Source organism: Mustela nivalis (genome assembly GCF_964662115.1).
Source record: "Mustela nivalis genome assembly, chromosome: 16".
In the NCBI taxonomy this organism is placed as follows: Eukaryota; Metazoa; Chordata; class Mammalia; order Carnivora; family Mustelidae; genus Mustela; species Mustela nivalis.
Genome location: NC_139035.1, coordinates 67,549,162 through 67,570,501, shown reverse-complemented (window position 1 = coordinate 67,570,501; position 21,340 = coordinate 67,549,162). Strand labels below are relative to the sequence as shown.

The 21,340-nt window shown below is 45.5% G+C and overlaps 1 protein-coding gene across 5 annotated transcripts in view; it reads right to left on the bottom strand.

The window, feature by feature from the left end:
- Positions 1-21,340, bottom strand: part of ASH1L (ASH1 like histone lysine methyltransferase) — a 174,162-nt gene that overhangs the window by 56,351 nt on the left and 96,471 nt on the right. For 3 of the 5 annotated variants that reach the window (XM_082703453.1, XM_082703455.1, XM_082703454.1), the window contains one exon: positions 16,387-16,566. The exons of the other annotated variants lie outside the window; for them this stretch is intronic. In XM_082703453.1, coding sequence (XP_082559579.1) covers positions 16,387-16,566 — 180 coding nt within the window. The remainder of the gene's footprint in view (positions 1-16,386; positions 16,567-21,340) is intronic. 5 annotated transcript variants of the gene reach the window in all.

Here is a 21,340-nt window from a genome sequence, read left to right as displayed (position 1 = left end):
TCTCCGCGGACAGGGAGACCGGCAAGGGGCCCGATCCCAGCTCTGGGGTCAGGACCTGAGCAAAGACAGATGCTCTGCCAGCTGAGCTGCCCAGGTGCACCTCAAGTCCTGTTCTGCGTGCTAAGACGGTAACGGATAAGACAGTTTACACTGTTCTTAGGTGCAAAGACAATACGTAGGTAAGAAAAACTAAGAAAATAGAAAAAAATTCAGAAAATGGAAAATGGTAGGCCAATAATTAAAATAATTTATTAAAATAATTAAAATAATTACTCTCTCTGAACAGAGAGTAACAGCGGCTCTTCTGAGGTGATATTCAGCTCAGTTTTAAGTGTCCCCGGGTCTTGGCAGTGACAGGGACGAGGAAACAGGAAGACCAGGCAGGAGGAGGAAGTCTGTGGGAGCAGGTCACACCGGAATGGGACCGCGAAGGAGGAGGAATCAAAGGAGGCTGAAGGGGTACAGACGAGGCCAAGAATGTGGATGCGGTCAATGCGGTCATGCCGAGTGGTTGAAACACTGGCAAAGAGCTTGGGAACAGTTTCAAAGAAGAAAAGGAAAGATAAGAGGTCGCTCTCTTCATATCTACAAACCACTTTTCTCATTAAAAACAAAACAAAACAAAACCAAATAACTGTGAACACAGCTGTGAAATTTGAAAAAAGATTTATTTATCTATCTTATCAATCAATCAATCAATCAATCAGAGAGAGAGAGAGTACCCAGTAGGGGGAGAGGGACAGAGAGTCTCAAGCCGACTCTCTTTATTGACGTTGGCTCAATAAAACCAATAATCCAACTGCAAACTGGGCACCGTGTCCGAGTGTCAAAGACGGCACACAAACGGCCTCCGCCGTGGAAAATGGGGGCTCAACAGCCAGAATTATGACGGAAATGCCAATCAAAATGAGGGAGCATCTCGTGCTTGCTAGACAGGCTACGCCGAAAACCAAGAAGTGTCGGGACAATGCGGAGAAGAGCAGACGCTTGTGCTGTGCCGGGGGCAAACCGGCGCGTGCCCGATGAAGCACGGTGTGGGGGCTCCTCCAAGGGCCGCGCGGGACCCAGCAGTCCCGGCTCCGGGTGCTGTCGAGACCCCAGGGCAGCACGAGCACGAGCCGCCGGCGGCGCCCGCGGCTGCTGGACCGCTCCCTGCGGCAGCGCAAACGAGGGAACAGCGCGGTGTGTGCTGGCGGCTGAGAGCATGAAGGGGACGCGTGTACGCGCACACACGCGTGCACACACGCGCACACACACGAGAAGGCTATTGAGTCATAAACCAAAGGACGTCCTGGCCCGCTGGACTGGCGCAGTCGGCTGAGCGACTGACCGGATCTGGTTTCCGCTCGGGCTGTGACCTCAGGGTCATGGAGTGAGCTTGAGACTCTCTGTCCCTCTCTCCCTCTGCTCCTTTCCCTTATCCTCTCGAATAAATAGTTTTTTTCCCCAAATAAATCTTAAAAAAAAGAAAATGCCTCTCCCCTTCTCTGTCCCTGCAGTGCGTCCGCACAAACCAAGCTGTCCCCCCACGCGTGAGGGCACGGATGGGAGCGTCACGTGGCAGGAAAGGAGAGCGAAGGACAAACACCCTACGGCCCACTGCCTACGTGGCAACTTCGAGAACAACAAAATTCCAAGCTCACGGATACAAAGAACAGACTAGTGGTCGCCAGAGCGGGAACTGCGGCCTGGGTGAGACGCAGGACAGTGGAGATGCAGGAGGAACAAGCCTCCAGGCCTGAGACGGGCCATTCCCGGGGACGTGGTGCCCAGTGCGGCCGCAGCAAGCGGAGCTGCGGGTCTTAGAAGTTCTTACCGCAAGAGACAAGTGTTGGAATGTGTGGTGGCAGGGCTAACTGTGGCGACGGATTCACAGTATTTACACAAGCCAAATCAAGGCATTATACACCTGAAACCAGCATTTTACATGTCAATTATGTTTCGATCTAGAAAAAGAACGTACAGTCCAGAAATTAGACAGAGACGCTAAGATGGCTGGGAGAAAGTGTGAAAGTACCAGCACATACTTTTAAGGCATCTCTGCAAACGTCAGAGAATGCACGTGCAACGAGCAGCGGCGCGGCACAGCGACACTCGACGCTTCCTGCTTCGCGGAGAAGGACCCGTCACAGTGCTGGTGGCACTCCGGCTGCACAAACCTCATCTATTCGTAAAGAAACATCAGGAAAACTCAAACTTAAGGACCTCTTAGGAAACAACTCTTCTGTCCCCTTCAAACGCGCCAGTCTGATGAACGACAAAGACAGGCAGAAGCACGGTCCCAAATGCAAGAACGAGCGAGCCCGCACGGGGTGTCCCCGGACTGCACGCGGCTGCCCGAAGCCGCTGGCCGCGCCATGAGCAAGGACGGCGCCGAGCGACGGCCGGGGAGGAGCTGTGCGCTGGGGAAAGTACGGCAGCGACGTTAACGATCCTGAATTTAGAATCTGTTATCCTCTTTATAGGAGAAAATGTCTTTTGGTCTTAGGAAACACGGAAGGAAATATTTACGAGTAACGTTGTCAGAATGTGTGACTTACCACTGAGCACAGAGGAGAAGGTGTGGGTGTGCGTGACAGAGACACACGTGAGGGGAGGGAAGCAGAGAAGTGGCGGATTATGACCCCCCGAGCGTCTGGATGGGAGGGCCACAGTGTTTCTGTACAATCCTGTGATCATCTACGAAGGTAACACAGACTATCCATAAAAATAGGGAATAAGTACATGATGTAGGGAAAATCCTAATTTTTGTACAATAATCTAATTTACTCAGGTAATAGAATTTATTGAGGTAAGTGTTTAAATAAACTTTTTTTAAAAAAAGATTTTATTTATTGGGGCACCCGGTGGCTCAGTGGGTTAAAGCCTCTGCCTTCGGCTCCGGTCATGATCCCAGGGTCCTGGGATTGAGCCCCGCATCGGGCTTTCTGCTGGGTGAGGAGCTGCCTCTGCGCCCCCCTACACCTGCTGCTCTGCCTACTTGTGATCTCTGTCAAGTAAATAAATAAAATCTTAAAAAAAGAGAGACTAAAAAATAATATTTTATTTATTTGACAGAAACAGAGATAGTGAGAAGGAACACAAGCAGGGGGAGTGGGAGCCGGAGAAGCAGGCTTCCCGCTGAGCAGGGAGCCACATGCGGGGCTGGATCCCAGGACCCTGGAGTCAAGACCTGAGCCGAAGGCAGACGCTTAACAACGAAGCCACCCAGGCGCCCTTAAATAAACTTTTTTAGCACCAAATAACTACAGGAAAGATAGGACCAAAACCATGGCAAAAGGTAACGAAAAACTATTGAGTTAGATCAAAAGACTGTTCTCGTAGAAAACGTAAGAGAACATATTTGAATGACTGCTTTGCTTCGAACCTCCAGGAGTTTAGGACGATGACAAATGCATTTAAATATAATTGATCTAAATGACAATTTACATAAAAGCTCTCTGTAAATGTAAAGGGAGCACACAAATTGTAATAATAGTTGACCACAGAAACTGGTTCTTTTTTTTTTTTTTTACACACATCCACAACACAAACTTTTTTTTTTTTTTAAATTTTTAAAGATTTTTTATTTATTTATTTGAGAGAGAGACAGTGAGAGAGATCATGAGCGAGGAGAAGGCCAGAGAGAGAAGCAGTCTCCCGGTGGAGCTGGGAGCCCGATGTGGGACTCGATCCCGGGACTCCAGGATCATGACCTGAGCCGAAGGCAGTCGTCCAACCAACTGAGCCACCCAGGCGTCCCCACAACACAAACTTTTGAGCAAAATTTTGCATTTACTACATTTGGAATGTATTTCTTTGGTGAATTGAAAAAGCATAAACTGAAATAATTTACTTACACATTTGTTGCCAAGTAAAAGGGCAGATACTACTCTAAGACTTTAAAATTTTTCTAAGATTTTAAGTCCTATGTATTATATTTTAGGAATTCAGGCACTTAGTTCTATTCCTTTTCTTTTAAAATATATTTTAGAAACCAGTAGGTTCTATAAGATTTCTCTAAGACAAACAAAGTGAACTCATGGCCTAAAGAAGTTTATGGAAGCAAACATGCCCAGGTTACCTCTCAGAACACAATTAAACTCATAGCTCATAAGGTGCTTATACTAAGCTTTACTAGTGGAAAAAGAGAAGTAAAACTAATTTCAACTAGAGGAGAATTAAGGATACTTTTACCTAATGAGAAAACATTTCAGATTTTGAATAAGATCCGAAAGAATGAGTGGGATCTGTCACGTATATGGGAAGGAGGAAAGTAGCCTTTACCATGTAGGGCAAACACCTAGGCCAAGTGCTGAGAGAAAAGGACAGAGAATTTGGGGGAAATAATCGGATGTTGTGGGTCAGAGGAACAAACAGATTAAGGAGTTTAATAAGGAGCGCCTGGTGCCTCAGTGGGTTAAGCGTCTGACTCCTGGTTTCAGCTCAGGCTGATGCAGGGTGACCGCAGGGTGACGGGATGGAGCCCCACGTCCTGGTCTGCTCGGCGCTCAGCAGGGGCGCCTGTTTGAGATCCGTTCCCTCCGCCTCCCCTCCGCCCCCTCCCCGGCTCTCTCCAGTGCAGTGTAACTGGTGGAAAGACAAGAAAACCGGTCACACGAGGCCGCAGAGGGTCTTCTGGATGGGATGCAGGAAGTAAGTGTCTGAGAAGACATCTCGGTGGGGGAACGCCAGCCCAGACCAGCGCCGATCGCTGTCTGTAGGAGGGCGCGAGCGTCTTGGCGCAGTTAATTTCATCTGAGGCCACACTTAGTGACAATGGAATAAGGCATGGCTTGCTTCCTATCTGTCAACCAAGTAATCCTCTACCGCGCTACGAAACAGGTGTCTTCATCAGCGCCCCTGTTTCGCTGAGGACCCTGAGGACCCAGGCTCAGGAACACGCCCGAATGCACACACCCAGTCAGTGGCGGAACTGGGATTTGGGACGAGTTCTCGTACCACAGCTTCCTGTACATCCCTCACCGGATTTAAGAACCGTGTGACTCTAGCCTCTTTCTCCCCAAACGATCTACTCTGTATGCCTCATGCAGTTAAATTTTTGAGAATACTCATTTCGTAAACAACTTTGCTGACGATGTGAACATTTCTCTCAACACACTCGACCAGCAAATACTACTTTCTCTAACTGTTATCTTACGGATTTTATTTTGTTTAGATTAACGTGAATTTACATGATTTTACAGCACAGCTACCCACAGGGAAACTTCCGGAATCTCAGTCCAAGGAAAATCCCATTACCTATTCAAAGGTGAACTACAATCGTACCCGGCTAAAATATTTCTGCGCAAAGCCTGAGGACAGCAGGGGCACGAATGAAGCCCCGAGAGGCCCTGTCACGCACAGCAGCAGGGCAGCGTTCCTACCCTCTGTCGTGCCCTCGGTCCCTAACCCTCCTGTTAAAACCATTTTACCTCGAAACTTAAGAGCACCGAGGAGCACGACACATTTGCAAACAAAATAAAAAAGATCCCATTCTCAGGTTACTACGTAAACTTGACCAGCCCTAATGTTTTATTTCATGAAGTACGTAATGTCAAAATATACATGTTTATCGGGAACAAGCATTCCATTTAAGTAGGAATTAATCACATGTTCCAGACAAGTCAACTGTATTTTACAATCAAATGTACTTAAGTATTTAATCGAGCACAGTGGACCGGATGAAGTATGGTAACACACGGAACGTGCTCAGCACGGTAACTGACACAGCCCGCATCAGGAACTACTAACTTCCTTCTTCGGGTTAGCCAGGGATGACACAGCCTCGCTGGATTCGACAGACCTGACCGGACTGCACAGACAAGGGCACCGGATGTGCAAACCAACATCAAACAATCAACTTGAGCGGGGAGCCTGGCAGGGTGAGCCCCAAGAGCGTGTGACCCTCATCTCTGGGTCACACGCTCGAGGCCCACACTGGGTGCAGAGCATACTTAAAGAGAAAAAAATTATTAGAAGAAAAAAAAAGCTAAATTTCTTAACTTCTTTAAAACCAGGACGTGGGAAAGCTCATTCAAGTTTGACTCAAAACCCCAGAAACATAAGGCGCCTGGCGGGCTCAGTGAGAGAGGCGCACAAGCCTTGACCTCTATCTAGGTCATGAGTTTGACCTTCATGTCGGGTACAGAGTTTACTTAAACAAACAAACAAAATTAAAAAAAAAATCTAGAAACATGATAAAAACAGAAAATCAAAACACAAAGCATTATAAACTTCGTGTGATAAAAACAATCATTATAAGCAAAGTCCACAAATGACAGAATCCACTAAAATGCTCTTAGGATTAATAAATTGAGTTAAGTAAGGTTCCAAGATTGTAGGATACGACCAATATACAAAACTCAATTGTATTTCTATTCACTAGCAGTAAGTATCCAAAAATGAAAAAAAAATTCCATTAATGGGGTCCTGGGTAGCTCAGTCAGTTAAGCATCTGCCTTCGGCTTGGGTGGTGATCTCGGTGTCCTGGGGTTGAGCCCTGAATCGGGCTCCCTGCTCAGTAGGGAGTCTTCTTCTCCCTCTCCTTCTGCCTCTCTCCCTGGCTCATGCTCTCTCTCTCAAATAAATCAAATCTTAAAAAAAAAATTCCATTTACAAGCCTCGAAAGAATGAAACGATTAGGAAATGTTTAACAGAAAAAGTGCATAAGTGAACACTGAAAACTAAAAACATTGTTGAAAGAGATTTCAAATGATTAAATAACTAGAAAAAATTCACATGTTAAGAATACTTAATACTGGGGCCCCTGAGTGGCTCAGTGGTTAAGCGTCTGCCTTCGGCTCAGGTCATGATCCCAGGGTCCTGGGATCGAGCCCTGTATCAGGCTCTCTGCTCAGCAGGGAGCCTGCTTCTCTCTCTCTCCCGCTCTCCCTGCTTGTGCTCCCTCTTTTGCTGTCCCTTTCTGTCAAATAAGTAAATAAAATCTTAAAAAAAAATAAAAAAGATTCTCTCTCTCCCTCTCCCTCTACTAACCCCCGCCACCACTCATGCGCTCTCTCCTTTTGTTAAAAAAACAAAAACAAAAACAAAACCACTTAATACGGTTAGGACTGTAAAACCCCCCCCAATTGATATACATTTTTTCAGAAGCCCCACTGACTTATTTGCAGAAATCGACAAAATGATCCTGAAAATATCAAGGGATCCAGAATTAGCCAAAGTTGGGATAAACCAGAACAGCGAAGGTTAGAGATGTCACACTTCCTGATCTGAGTCTACCACAAGCGACAGTGTTCAACACAACGTGCTACTGGGACGGTCACAGACGTGTGACTGGCAAGCACAAAAGACAGATGGCAAACTGACAAGCATATTTGTAAAGGGCAAATTTCCTTAACATACAAGGGCCTTTCAAGGGGGAAAAAGAAAAGACTAGTAAGCTGAGAGAAAAATGGGGAAAAAAAAGCATACACAATTCACAGAAAAAGATCAAGACTTGAACATATACGAAAAGATACTCGACAATTTCACGTATGAGAAAAATGCAAATCAGAACCCACTGGAGATAACATTTCACACCTGTCTCATGGGTAAAAATGTACAAGTGTGACAACGTAATTAGGGCTGTGGTCCAGGAAGACTGCAGAAGGGCACAGCTGTACTGGGAGCACAATTAGTCAATGTTTACAGAATTGTATGTAGGCTCACTATTGAATTCGGTAATTCTGCTTCTCTGAACTTACCCCAGGACAGATCTCCAGAGCATCAAACAGCACGGGGACAGAGTCATTCACTGCGTGTTACTGCTCTCTCTTTTTAAAAAGATTTTATTTGAGGGAGAGAGAGAGAGAGAGCAAGAGAGAGCACAAGCAGGGGTGGGGGAGTGGGAACAGGGGGTGGGAAGGTAGGGGCCGAGGGACAGGGAGAAGCAAACTCTGCAGTGAGCAGGGAGCCCGATGCAGGACTCGATCCTGGGACTCAGGGTCATGACCTGAGCTGAAGGCAGACGCTCAACCCAGCCACCCAGGCGCCGCTGACATGATCTACAGTAGGAACCATTAGGAACAACTGAAACGTCCTTTTCCGGGCAGGATGATTGGATAAACTGTGCTACAGCTACATACTCAGTTATTATGAAGCTATAAAACCGTAGTCTGGGTGTATAAAAATGTTTACAACAGCATTAATCATGGCAGCAAAAAAGTACAAAGAACTCGTGGGGCGTCTGGGGGGCTCAGTGGGTTGAACATCTGCCTTCGGCCCAGGTCATGGGCCCACGGTCCTAGGAGTGAGCTTGGAGTCCCTGCTTATGTACACTGTCTGTCAAATAAACAAAATCTTTTAAAAAACAGTACAAGTAACTCAAATGTTCTCCAACTGACAAATGAGCAAATGAAATGGGGTTATGTGGTATATCCAACGGAACGTTATTTGGGAAGCTCTGCCACTACCAGAAAATTAATGAGTGTGGAGGAGAACGCTGAGTGTTGGAGGAGATCGCAGACTCAGCTGACATCTTGATTCGAGTCCCGTGAGACACAGAGCTGAAGTGCCCAGACTTTTGTAATTCTGGGGAAATTATCTGTGAGATAATAAGTCTGTGATGTTTTAAACTGCTAAGACTGTGGTAATTTTGTTACACAGTAACAGAATATTATTACACACGGGTTTGTGCATATTTATGTTTTATAGAAGCTTTACAAATTTCCTTCCTTTTTAAGGTAAATAATATTCCAGAATATAATTTTTTAGTATTATTATTTTTAAAGAATTTACTTATTTGAGAGAGAGAGAGAGAGAGAGTGAGAAAGTACAAACACGGGGAGAGGGAGAAGCAGACTCTCCTGCTGAGCAGGGAGCTGGCCAAGGGATTTGATCCCAGGACTCTGAGATCATAACCTGAGCCAAAGGCAGATGTTTCACTGATGAAGCCACCCAGGTGCCCCCCGAATATAATTTTTTGAAGCATCTTAGTTCTTGCTATTTATTAAAGTATATTAACCCACTGAGCCACCCAGGCGCCCTCTTAAAGTATATTAAATCTTGTTATCTGTTAAGCCTGTCAGGTCTGTATATAAAGTTGTTTTTTTTTGTTTTGTTTTGTTTTTGTTTTTTTTTTTAGTTTACTTATTTGTCAGGGAGAGAGCAGAAACACGCAGCAGAGAGGCAGAGGGAGAAGCAGGCTCCCCGCTGAGCAAGGAGCCTGATGTGGACTGGATCCCAGCAGCCTGGGATCAGGAACTGAGCTGAAGGCAGATGCTTAACCCACTGAGCCACCCAGGCGCCCCTGTCAGGCTTATACTAAGGAACACTCGTCAGAAATAGCAGCTGTTAATGAAGTCACTTTACTACCACTAGAGGGGAACAGAGCAATACAGCTGCGGCCCGCTGCGGCCCGCAGCAAACACACTTCTCCTGGCCATGGACAGGGGACAGAGTGAAGCTTCCATGACAGCAAGCAGAAATGTCAACGGGACTGTGGACTCCCTCCTAACCCGTCTCCATTCCTAAGTGGAAGACTGAGCTTCAACAGATAATGAGTTATAATTCCCGCAAATATACACAGGGATGGCCTGATGGCTTTACTCCACGTTAGAGGCCAAATCACATGTGGAGAGTTCTTCAATCATCTCTGCTAATGCCTTCTTATTTGCTTCTTTTATGAAAACAAGTAACTTCCAAATGTAAGTGTTACAAGTATCATTTATTATTTAAAAAATGTTTTACATTTTCTTCTAGGAAAGAAAGAGGCAAAAAACCCTGTTATACTTCAATCATGACGATAGACTACAGAAAAAAGAGAACAGGAAACAGGATTTAGAAGATAAATGTATAAGAAGTATTCATAAATGTATGTTTCTGGGCTGGGCACACAAAAATAAAGATGTTATTTGTAACATCAATAACATAAAAGGGGGATAGGAGCTTTACGGGAGTGCAGATTTTGTATATAATTGAAATTAACTTGGTATCAATTCAAATTACATAGTTGTATCTTTGGGAAGTTCTATGTTATTTCCATGGTAACCACGGAGAAAACAGCTATAGAATACACCCAGAAGGGACTGAAGGGAATCAAAACATGTCACTACAAGATCAACTAAGCACAAAAGAAACTAAGCACATGAGGTTTGAACCTCATGTCCTACATTACTGACCTACAGACAAACGGGAAATAAAATGGCAAGTGTAAGTCCTTCCTTCTTGGTAATTATGTTAAATGTAAGTAGATTAAACTCTCCAAACAAAAGGCAGAGAGAAACAAAATGGATAAAAACATGATTTAACTATACACTGTCCACAAGAGACTCACTTTATTTTTTTTTTTAAGATTTTCTTTATGTATTTTAGAGAGAGAGAAAGCACCCTTGCAGGTGAGAGCAGGGAGAGGGGCAGAGGGAAAGAGAGAACCCAGACATGGGGCTTGATCTCGTGACCCTGAGATCACGACCTGAGCTGAAATCAAGAGTCAGATGCTCAACCGAATGAGCCCCCCAGAACCCCCAAGAGACTCACTGTAGATCAGGACATAAGCAAGAAAAGGATGAAAAGGAAAAGGATGGAAAAAAGATATTCCAATTAAACAGTAACCAAGAGAGAGCAGAATAACTATACTACAGTATCAGACAGAGACCTGCAGTCAAAGACTGTTACAAGAGACACAGGAGGACATTAAATATTGACAAGAGTCTGCTCACTTAGAAGCAACAATCATACTCAGCAAACATCAAAGGAACACAGCATTTGAAGACTGAAGAGAGGAAACAGCTGTACAGGAACAGCTGGAGACGCCAACCAAGTTCAGTGATGGTTACAACCACATGCATCAGCATGGACTTAACAATTAGATCTAACAGAAATACAGAGAACACTCCAGGCAACAACAGCAGATACAAAGTTTTCTCAAATGACCACAGAAAATTCTCCAAGACAGGTAAGACATGAAGCCACAAAGTAAGTCTTAACAGATTTAAAGACCGAAGGGGCGCATTAAGCGTCTGCCTTCGGCTCAGGTCATGATCCTGGGGTCCTAGGACTGAGCCCGGCATCAGACTCCCTGCTCAGTGGGGAGACTGCTTCTCCCTCTTCCACTCCCCCGCTTGTGCTCTCTCTCTCTCAAATAAATAAATAAATAAAATCTTTAAAAAAAAGAAAAAAAAGAAAGAAATCAAAGGAGAAATTAGAAAATATTTTGAAATTAATAAGAATGAAAATACAAACAACCAAAACTTATCTGATAAGGTATAAGCAACAGAAGAAATTTATAAGTAAAACACACATGCGTTCAAAGACGAGATCTCAAATCGGTGACTGCAGAATCCACAGACAGTGGCGTAGCTCCTGGGGAAAAATCTGGTGGTTCTTTAAAACTCTGAACATACAAGGGTCTAGAAATTCTACTCCTAAGTACATCCACAAGGGGCTGAAAGCAGGGACCTGAGCGCCCGCGCCCACGCCAGGGTTCACGACAGCACGGGTCACGGGACCAAAGGGCAGACAAAGCCCAAGGGCTCGCCAGCCAGTGAGCACGTGAAGTGTGGCACGTGCACACAACGGAAAGCAACACGGCCACACACGCCACACACACGTGCCAGAGCACGCACGAACACTGAAGATACACCTAACGAACCCGGACAGAAAAAGCACAAACACTGTGTGGTTCTACTGATATGGGGCAGCTACAACAGGCAAACCGACAGAAACTGAAAGCACATTAGCCATTACAGGCTGAGGTGTGGGGAGTTAGTGCTTAATGGTTAGTTTCTTTTTCTTTTCTTTCTTTTTTAAAAGGTTTTATTTATTAATTTGACACAGAGAAAGACACAGCGAGAGAGGGAACAGAAGCAGGGGCAGTGGGAGAGGCAGGAGCAGGGAGTCCGATGTGGGGCTCGATCCCAGGACCCGGGGATCATGACCTGAGCTGAAGGAGGATGCATAACCCACTGAGCCACCCAGGCGCACCCCTGGTTAGTTTCTGTTTAGGGGAATGAAAAATGCTCAGGGCGCCTGGGGGGCTCAGTGCGTTGGGCCTCTGTCTTCGGCTTGGGTCATGGTCTCATGGTCCTAGGATCGGGGTCCTGGGATCGAGCCCCAGGTCAGGCTCTCTGCTCGGCAGGGAGCCTGCTTCTCCCTCTCTCTGCCTGCCTCTCTGCCTGCCAAACAAATAAATAAATAAATAAAATATTTTTAAAAAAAGAAAGAAAAAGAAAGAAAGAAAAATGCTGGAGGGCGCCTGGGTGGCTCAGTTGGTCAAGCATCTGCCTTTGTCTCAGGTCATGATCCCAGGGTCCTGGGATTGAACCTCCTATCAGGTGCCCTGTTTTTCCCTCTCCTTCTTCCCACTTCTGTTTTCTCTCTCACAAACAAAATATTTATTTATTTTTAAATCACTTTTTAAAGAAAGATTTTATCTATTTATTTGACAGAAAGAGCGTGTGCACAAGCACAGCAGGGGCAGCAGCAGGCAGAGTTGGAGAAGCAGGCTCGCCCCGAGCAGGGAGCCCGATGTGGGTCTCAATCCCAGGACCCCAGGATCATGACTTGATCCGAAGGCAGACGCTTAATGACTGAGCCACCCAGGTACCCCAGAGATCAAATCTTTAAAGGAAGAAAGAAAGAAAAGAAAAATGTTGGAAATAGATGGTGTAGTGACTGCACGACATGGTGAATGCCATGAACTGTATCCTCAGAGATGGTAAAAATGGCAAATTCTGATATTTTACCACCATAAGAAATTTCAGTAATAAAATGTAAATATAATATTTTGTGAGTTAATATGTGAGTTAAAAAGCAACAACAGGGCGCCTGGGTGGCTCAGAGGGTTCAAGCCTCTGCCTTCGGCTCAGGTCATGATCCCAGGGTCCTGGGATCGAGCCCCGCATCGGGCTCTCCGCTCCGTGGGGAGCCTGCTTCCCTCTCTCTCTGCCTGCCTCTCTGCCTACTTGTATCTCTGTCAAATAAATAAATAAAATCTTAAAAAAAAAAAAGAGTAACAACAATTCTCCCTCTCTGAGATAAGGACCAGAAAAATAGTTTATTTCTTTGAAACTGATGGTCCATTTAAGTTTAGAGCCTTGCCAATTCGACATTCCAGAGCCTCCAGAGGGAGTGCAGCCTCACCGGCACCTTGACGTTAGCCTGGACAGACTCGGTCTGAACTTCCTGCCCCAGGAACTGTAAGCTAACAGATCTGTGTGGCTTCAAGCAGCTTGAGTAACGTGCCACAGAGGGCCCAGGACACTAACCGGGTTGGCGGGCTACGCTCTGCTGGGGACCCGCTGACCGCATTACTAGACACTCTCTGTACCTAAATAAGGGAACACTGATAATGCAGGTTTTCCTGATAATGCAGGTTTTCCTAAACCAAGGTGTACGGTCTAGAACACTTATTTCTGGTATTTTCGCTGATGACATCATTACCCAACCAGGAATACAAAATAAAACCCTGGGATCATCACCGACTCTCGCCCTGTCCTTCAATTCATACCATCTGTCCGATCTGGAGTCCCTTTCACTTTTAACATCCATGTTCTCAAGAGCCCGCCCTTTCCAACACCCTGCACTGTCATCGCCGCATTTCAGGCTGTGACTCCTGTCCTGGAAAACCACAAAGGTGTCCTGCTCCCTAACCAGCCTTTTATCTTCTAGCACCTCCCCATGTAAGTCACACCTCCCGTACTGGTTTTATCTCCACCCAAGTTTGACTGAGTCATACGCTTTCCTCTTATCACTCTTTTTTTTTGTTTTGTTTTAAATTTTTAAATTTTAATTCCAGTATAGCTAACATACAGTGTAATATTAGTTTCAGGTGTAGAATACAGTGATTCAACACGTCCACGCACCACCTACTGCTCAGCTGGACAGGCGCACCCCTCCCTCTCCCCCCGCCGGTCTCCCCTGCCGCTCGGCCACCTCCCCTCTGGTGACCGTCCCTGTGTTCTCTAGAGCAGAAGAGTCTGTTTCTTGGCTCGTCTCATTTCTTTTCCTTAGGGTTAGGGTTTGTTTTGTTTCACTTCTTCACATCTTTATTGCTTACTCTCCCGCAGGCTGGACGTCCGAGATCAGGGTTGAGCTCCAGGGAGACCCTCTTCCTGCCTGCGATGCCACGCCCGCTGCTCCGCACCCAGTGGAGGGAGCACATCTCTCTCTCTACGGGCTTCTTCTAAGGCCACTCACCCTACTCACAAGGGCCACCCTATCATGACCTAATTGCCTCCCTAAAGTCCCACCTCCAAACACCATCACGTCAGGGATTAGGGATTCGAATTATGAATTCGGGCATGGCGAACGGGAAGGCACAGTCACTCCGTAGTGCTTCCTCACAAAGAAGGTGTGTGCTGTTTATACTCCCTTCTTTTCTGCTTTCTAAAGGAAGACCTTCCGACTGAACTCAGGCAGCTGCACTGGAACAACAGGTGACCACAGAAGTGGAAGCTAAATGCGGAGGTGGAAGAGCAGAAGGGGCTCCAGGTTCCCAAGGATACCGCGACATCCCGCAGTAACCCTGAAGTGTGTCCTTTGTAACAGTTTCTACGTTAAAGGAAAATGAGTGTCTACCTTCTTAAGGTCTTGAATATTTGAGAGAGTTTCTTATTATTGGGAGCTGAAACTAAGAAGCTTCATGAATAAAACATTTTTATGATCCAAAAGGCAGGGATCAGGTACAAAGAGCTTCTGTGGCATCTACTTCAGGGGCAAATTAATAGAAAAATCTTATTATTATTATTTTTTTAAGATTTTATTTATTTAGGGGCCCATGGGTGGCTCAGTTGTTAAGGGTCTGCCTTCAAGTCAGGTCATGATCCCAGGGTCCTGGGATCGAGCCCCGAGTCAGGCTCTGCTCAGTGGGAAGCCTGCTTCTCCCTCTCCCACTCCCCCTGCTTGTGTTCCGTCTCTCTCTGTGTCTCTGTCAAATAAATACATAAAATATTTTAAAAAGAGATTTTATGTATTTATTTGTCAGAGAGAGAGAGGAGACTGCACAACTAGGGGAGCAGGAGACAGAGGCAGAAGCAGGCTCTCTGGACGCTTAACCAACTGAGCCACCCAGGTGTTCCAACAGAAAATCTTCAGGGCGCCTGGGTGGCTCACTGGGTTAAGCCTCTACCTTCAGCTCAGATCATGATCTGAGAGTCCTGAGATCGAGCCCCACATTGGGCTCTCTGCTCAGCAGGGAGCCTGCTTCTTCCTCTCCTGTTCCCTTTGCTTGTGTGCACTCTCTTGGTGAAATAAATAAATATGTTTTAGAAATACCTAAAAAAAATCTTTTCAATGCAGAATAAGGTGCTGTGTTTACACAGACATCACTTTAACCACAAGTATGATATATAGCTCTAACATCTAATCTTTCCTCTTTCAATTTCACTATTTCTTCCCAAAATTTAGACCCTTTCAACCTTCTGAGGGACATCGTGTGTTTCCGCCATTAGTCGCCCCCATTCATTTTCCGCTCTGCAGCTACAGTTCATCTTGTAACATACACTTGCACTTTTCATTTCCTTTAGCTTAACTAGGTAAATATCGTAGAGTCCCTTAGGACCATGGTTTTGTGGTTTCTATCACGCAAAGCTTGTTTTCCATACCACCACCACATTTCAGAAGCACTGAAAAATCCTTGCATCCCACTATGTGCTTGGGACAAGCTATCCTGGAATAACTATTCTACCCTGCAAACTAGTACTGAACTTCCAGAACCTAATCAACTGTGTTCTGTGAGATACCTCTAACTCCTGAGAGCTGCCTCATCAGAGCGCTTCCTCAGCTGTCCTTGCCAAGGGCAGAGGACGTTCTCACAAGGAGTGTATTCTCCTCATGCGACTAAGTGTTTGGAAACTCAGAAAGCATTCAGTCAGTGAGGAATAAACGTAGAAAATCATCAAGATCACTAGAGATGCACACACAGTGCCATTTTTCTTATTTTTAATTAAGAAAAAGGCACCCCTAGAATCCAAATTACAGATATATAATCTAGAAAGGCAGATTAAAGATTAGATGAGGGAAGATACTGAAACTAGTATTACACTATACGGTAACTAACTAGAATTTAAATGAAAAAGTTGAAACTGGGGTGCCTGGGTGGCTCAGTGGGTTAAGCCTCTGCCTTCAGCTCAGGTCATGATCTCAGGGTCCTGAGATCAAGCCCCGCATTGGGCTCTCTGTTCAGCAGGGAGCCTCTCTCTCTGCCTGCTTGTGATCTGTCAAAAAAAAAAAAAAAAATCGAAACAAACAAAAACCAAGCACCCCAGAAAAAGATCTGAGAAAATAACTGGTCCCCAACACCAGAGCAGTATCACGAGGAATGTGAACACTTAGGTGTCTGTGCGGAGGGTCACACTTGTGTACATTACGTCTGCACTGTGTTTTCTGACCGCCAAAAGTGTGTTTTCGAACGTGGGAAAGTAACAGGTCTTTAAAGCTTGTCAGCTGACAGGTAATACTACTTACTCTGCAGTTTTGTAAACGTCAGAATACAGCCCTGCTTTCTGATACTTCTTCTTTGGGGGACGTGGGGCCTTCTTTTCCCTTGGGATGAGAGAAAGCACAGGCTGCAGGGTATTTTCAGGTTCAGGAGGCTTGGCTGGGGTTTCAGGAGGACTGGGAATCTCAACTGCTGCTGCAGTAAAGCTAGAAAGACAAGTTTAAAGGAAACTTTTACTATTGACTCTTTAAAGAACACAACAGCAAGTAAAACACGAGGTACAAGACTTCCTCAGGCTGTGATGGAGTAACAGATAGCAGACTTGTCCTCCTGAGACACCCTATTTGAAATCTAGGAAACTACTACTAGCATAAATCCTGGAGAAGGTTTATGAAACACTTAGCAGACACTGGACAATAGCACCGTACTGTGATCCCAGAGAAAATTCAAAGAGAAAGAAAAAACAATATGGGGGTTCCTGGGTGGCTCAATCAGTTGAGTTCAACTCTTGATCTCGGCTCAGGTCTTGATCTCAGAGTTGTGGGTCTGGGCCCTGTGCTGGGCTCCGCCCTGGGTGCGGAGCCCACTTACAGAAGAAAAAAAGAAAAAATGGAAGAGTCCTATAACCAGTTTGCCTTTACAGGGAGGATGACAGCAGAGGGAGTAGAGCCCCCAGAGAAGAGCCAGTGTGAAGAATGGAACAGAGCTCAGAGAGGTTGAGGACACGGGGCTTGCTGGGGCGGAGTCCTGGAGTGGAGAAAGCCACAGAGGAAAGCAACTCTAGATTTCCGTATGGGCCTCCCGCAGTACACTTACGAGGTTGTGCGAATGCGGGGTCAAGTTCGGCAAGGCTGGACAAAGAGTGAGCGGCGTCCTGTCCGTAACCTCAACAACCCGCAGAGCTCACACATGGCGGCAGGAGCCTCCATGAGGCACCGTGGGAGGACACTGCCCGGTACTAGGACATCCCACACCCCCCGGAGAGTAGAGTCGCCCACTTCCACACAGCTCAACTACCCTCAGAATAAAGACCAGCGCCAAAGAAGCTTAAAAACAATCTTCAAAGGAATCAGCCGAACCACAAGTACCTGAACTGTCTACCAGAGCCCCTGAGCATCTGGAAAAGAACAGTAAGTCCGACACAAGATGATGCGACATTTACAACGTAAAGAGATTCACAGTGAAAAAAACCCAAATGTGAACGGCCAAATATTTTCCAAATTTGATAAAAAGTATAAAGTCAAAATTCCAAGAAGCTAAACAAACCATAAACAATATAAACTAAAAAACAAAAACAAAAAACACACACAAAAAACAAGGCATTTCATAGTAAATTGCTAAAAATTACTGAAGAAAATTTAAAAAGTGAGAGGACAAAATACAACCCATACAGGACGACAAAAATAAGAACGAGTGCAGACGTCGCGTCTGAAGCCAGGCGAGCCATAAGGCAACGATAAAACATCTGTAAGTGCCGGAGGAGGAGGGAGAGAGGGAAGGAGGAGAAAGCCCATTCAAACAGAATTCTAAGTCAATCAAAAACGCCTTTAAAAATTAAGTTGATTTCTGAGGCATCTGGGCGGCCCGGTGCGTTGCCATCTGTGGGCCCAGGCTGGGCTCAGCAAGGAGTCTGCGGCTCCCACTTCCTCGGCCCCTCCCCCACTTGCCCGCTGACACGCGTGCTCTCTCTCTCAAGTAAATAAAATCTTAAAAAAAAACAAATAAATAAGTCAATTCCAGTTCCAGGCAAAGATGGAACGGATACTGCTGCTCATCCATCCACTGAGTAAATGAAAAACACTAGAAATCACATACAAAACAAACATAAGCAAACAGATTGGCTAGGGACCCTGCAACCGCAGCTACGACATGGCAGGGGGTTTCCTCCATAGTCTTGGACTACTGAGTATGAGCCGAAGAAATACAGTTTCCCTAGTATAGGACAAGGAAATTGTCTGCTCTCATCATATATTCAGCATCAAAGAAAGCTCTAGCCAGTGCAAAAAGGTGAAAAAAGAAAAAAGTCTTGAAGAGTCAATTCTCTAATTTCATTCTTTTTCAAGACTGTTTTGGCTGTTTGGGATTCCTTGAGATTCCTGATGAATTTTAGGATGGGTTTTTCTATTTCACAGAAAACATCACTGGGATTTTGCACTAAACCTGTAGATCGCTTTGGGTAGTTTGGGTATCTCAGCATCAGGTCTTCTAGGCCTTGAGTACATGCTGTCTTTCTGTGTGTTCACAGCTTCCCCTGAACTATGCTTTGTAGAAATTTCTTTTCTTCCTTCCCTCCTTTTTTTTTTTTTTTAAAGATTTTACTTATTTTAGAGAGAGAGATAGAGGGGGATGACAAGCAAAGGAGGAGCAGGGAAGCCTGACGTGGAACCTGATCCCAGGCCCCTGGCATCATGACCTGAGCCAAAGGCCTACGCTTAGCCGAGACACCTGGGAGCCCTGTTCTGTAGTTTTCAACATACAAGTTTTGCCTTTCTAAATTTATTCTTAACTATTTCTTCTTCTTCTTCTTTTTTAAGATTTAATTTATTTATTTGACAGACAGAGATCACAAGCAGGCAGAGAAACAGGCAGAGAGAGAGGAGGAAGCAGGCTCCCTGCAGAGCAGAGAGCCTGATTCGGGACTCGATCCCAGGACCCTGAGATCATGACCTGAGCCGAAGGCAGAGGCTTAACCTGAGCCACCCAGGCGCCCCCTATTCTATTCTTGACGCTATTATGAGAAGAATAGTCTTCTTAACTTCTTTTTGGGAAAAATCGCTGGTTCACAAAAACGCAGCTGACTGTGGGTGCGGATTCTGTGTTCTCAACTTACTGAATGTGTTCCGAGCTCTACCAGTTCTTGTGAGAGACCGTCGAGATTTCCAGCATGTAAGATCATGGCATCCGTGAACAGAGCTAATTTTATTTTTATCTTTACAATGTTATACTTTGCAAAACATTTTTAACTTTTATTTCTTTTTCTTGCCTGACAGGTCTGGCTGGGAATTTTAAAGCTAAGCTGACCTGAAGCGGCACAGGCGGGCACCTGCCCCTGTCGCTGGCCTCAGGGGAAAAGCGCTCAGCCTCTCACGCCAGGCTGTCTGCTCTGGGTTTTGGTTCATGGTCTTTATCACGCTGAGGTAGCTCTTTCTCCTCACGGACCGCTGGGAGTTTCTATCGCAAACACGTGTTAGAGTCTGTGAAATTATGTTTCTTCTTTTATTGGTATTTGTGTGATTTTTCCTCTTTAGCCTTTTGATGTGCTGAATAACGTGACCTGACTTCTGTCTGCCAAGTCTTGCATAACTGGGATGCATCATACTTGTAGGATCTATCTTACCCATCCATTCATCTAACCAGTCAATTTATTATTTACCTTTTTAACCTGTTCTTATGTATTTAATCATTTAATATTTATTTTTTACTCTTCTCCTTTCCAGGCAAATTCATTTCTACTTCTGTCTTTACCTTTTTTCTTTATCTTATTGCTTTCTTCTGCAATAAAAAATGTTTTCTGCTTTCGTGCTTATCACCGACATGTAGAAACCCTCCCAGTGCTATGCTTCCCCAGGTGCTGTCCCGAGACAACACACAGCAGAATTACCACGACAGCTTACAAGAAATGCAAATGCCGAACCACAGAATTTTAAAAATTCTTATTAATGAAGTCTGGGATGGACCACTTCCTAACCTTGCTGCTATCTATATCCAACACCAGGCACTCACTCACTCTTTTTTAAAGATTTATTTATTTATTAGACAGAGAGAACGAGAGAGCGTGTGTGAGTGAGGGCAGGGGCAGTGGGGGAGAGAGAGAGAGAAGCAGACTCCCTGCTGAGCACGCAGCCTGACACGGGGCTGCATCCAACGATCCTGAGATCATAACCTGAGCCAAAATCAAGAGCTGGACGCTTAAGCAACAGGGCCACCCCTGTCCCCCTGTCCCCTCCCGCTACAGAGCGTGCATCTCATTCGACTCAGGCTATGACACTCCAGGCTGTGCTGATGCTCGCCCTCACCCCCTTTCCCAGGGCCCAACTCCTCACTCCATTTGGTCTCTAACATCAAGCTCAGGGCCACCACGGTCTCCATGCCCCATCTGGACACCCATGACTAATGGCTTTCAGACTGAATATTTCAAGGGGCACCTGGGTGGATCAGGTAGGGTGAGCACCCAACTCTTGGTTTTGGCTCAGGTCCTGATCTCAGAGTCATGAGACTGAGTCCCAAGTTGGGCTCTGTACTCGGCAGGGAGTCTGCTTAAGAGTCTCCCTTTCTAGGGGCGCCTGGGCGGCTCAGTGGGTTAAAGCCTCTGCCTTCGGCTCAGGTCATGATCTCAGGGTCCTGGGATCGAGCCCAACGTCCGGCTCTCTGCTCAGGAGGGAGCCTGCTTCCCCCCTCTCTCTCTGCCTGCCTCTCTGCCTGCTTGAGATCTCTCTCTGTCAAATAAAGAAGTAAAATCTTAAAAAAAGAAAGAGTCTCCCTCTCCCTTTGCCCCTCCCCCACAAGCACACAGTCTCTCTCCCTCTAAAGAAGAAAAGAAAAAATATATATATATATGGTTTTATGGGTAGCCTGAGTGGCTCAGTCAGTTAAATGCCAGACTCTTGATTTTGGCTCAGGTCATGAGATCAAGCCCCTCGTGGGGCTCTATGCTGGGCATGGAACCTGCTTAAGATTCTCTCTCTCCCTCTGCACCTCTACCATCTACCCACGTCCACTTGTGTGTATGCTGTCTCTCTAAAATAAATAAATGAATAAACAAGACAAAATATGGTTTTATGATATACTGATCTACATCAATACAGTATTTTGTTCGGTATCCACTGTTGTTTTCCTTTTCTTTCTTTGTAAAAATAGCACTACCTACTAAATCATTTTTAGGGGCTTGCTTTTTTTTTTTAATTTAATGTTTCTAAGGCTTATCCATCAATATTACATGTCAGCTGTAATTCATTATTTTTATTACCATATCATATGCCA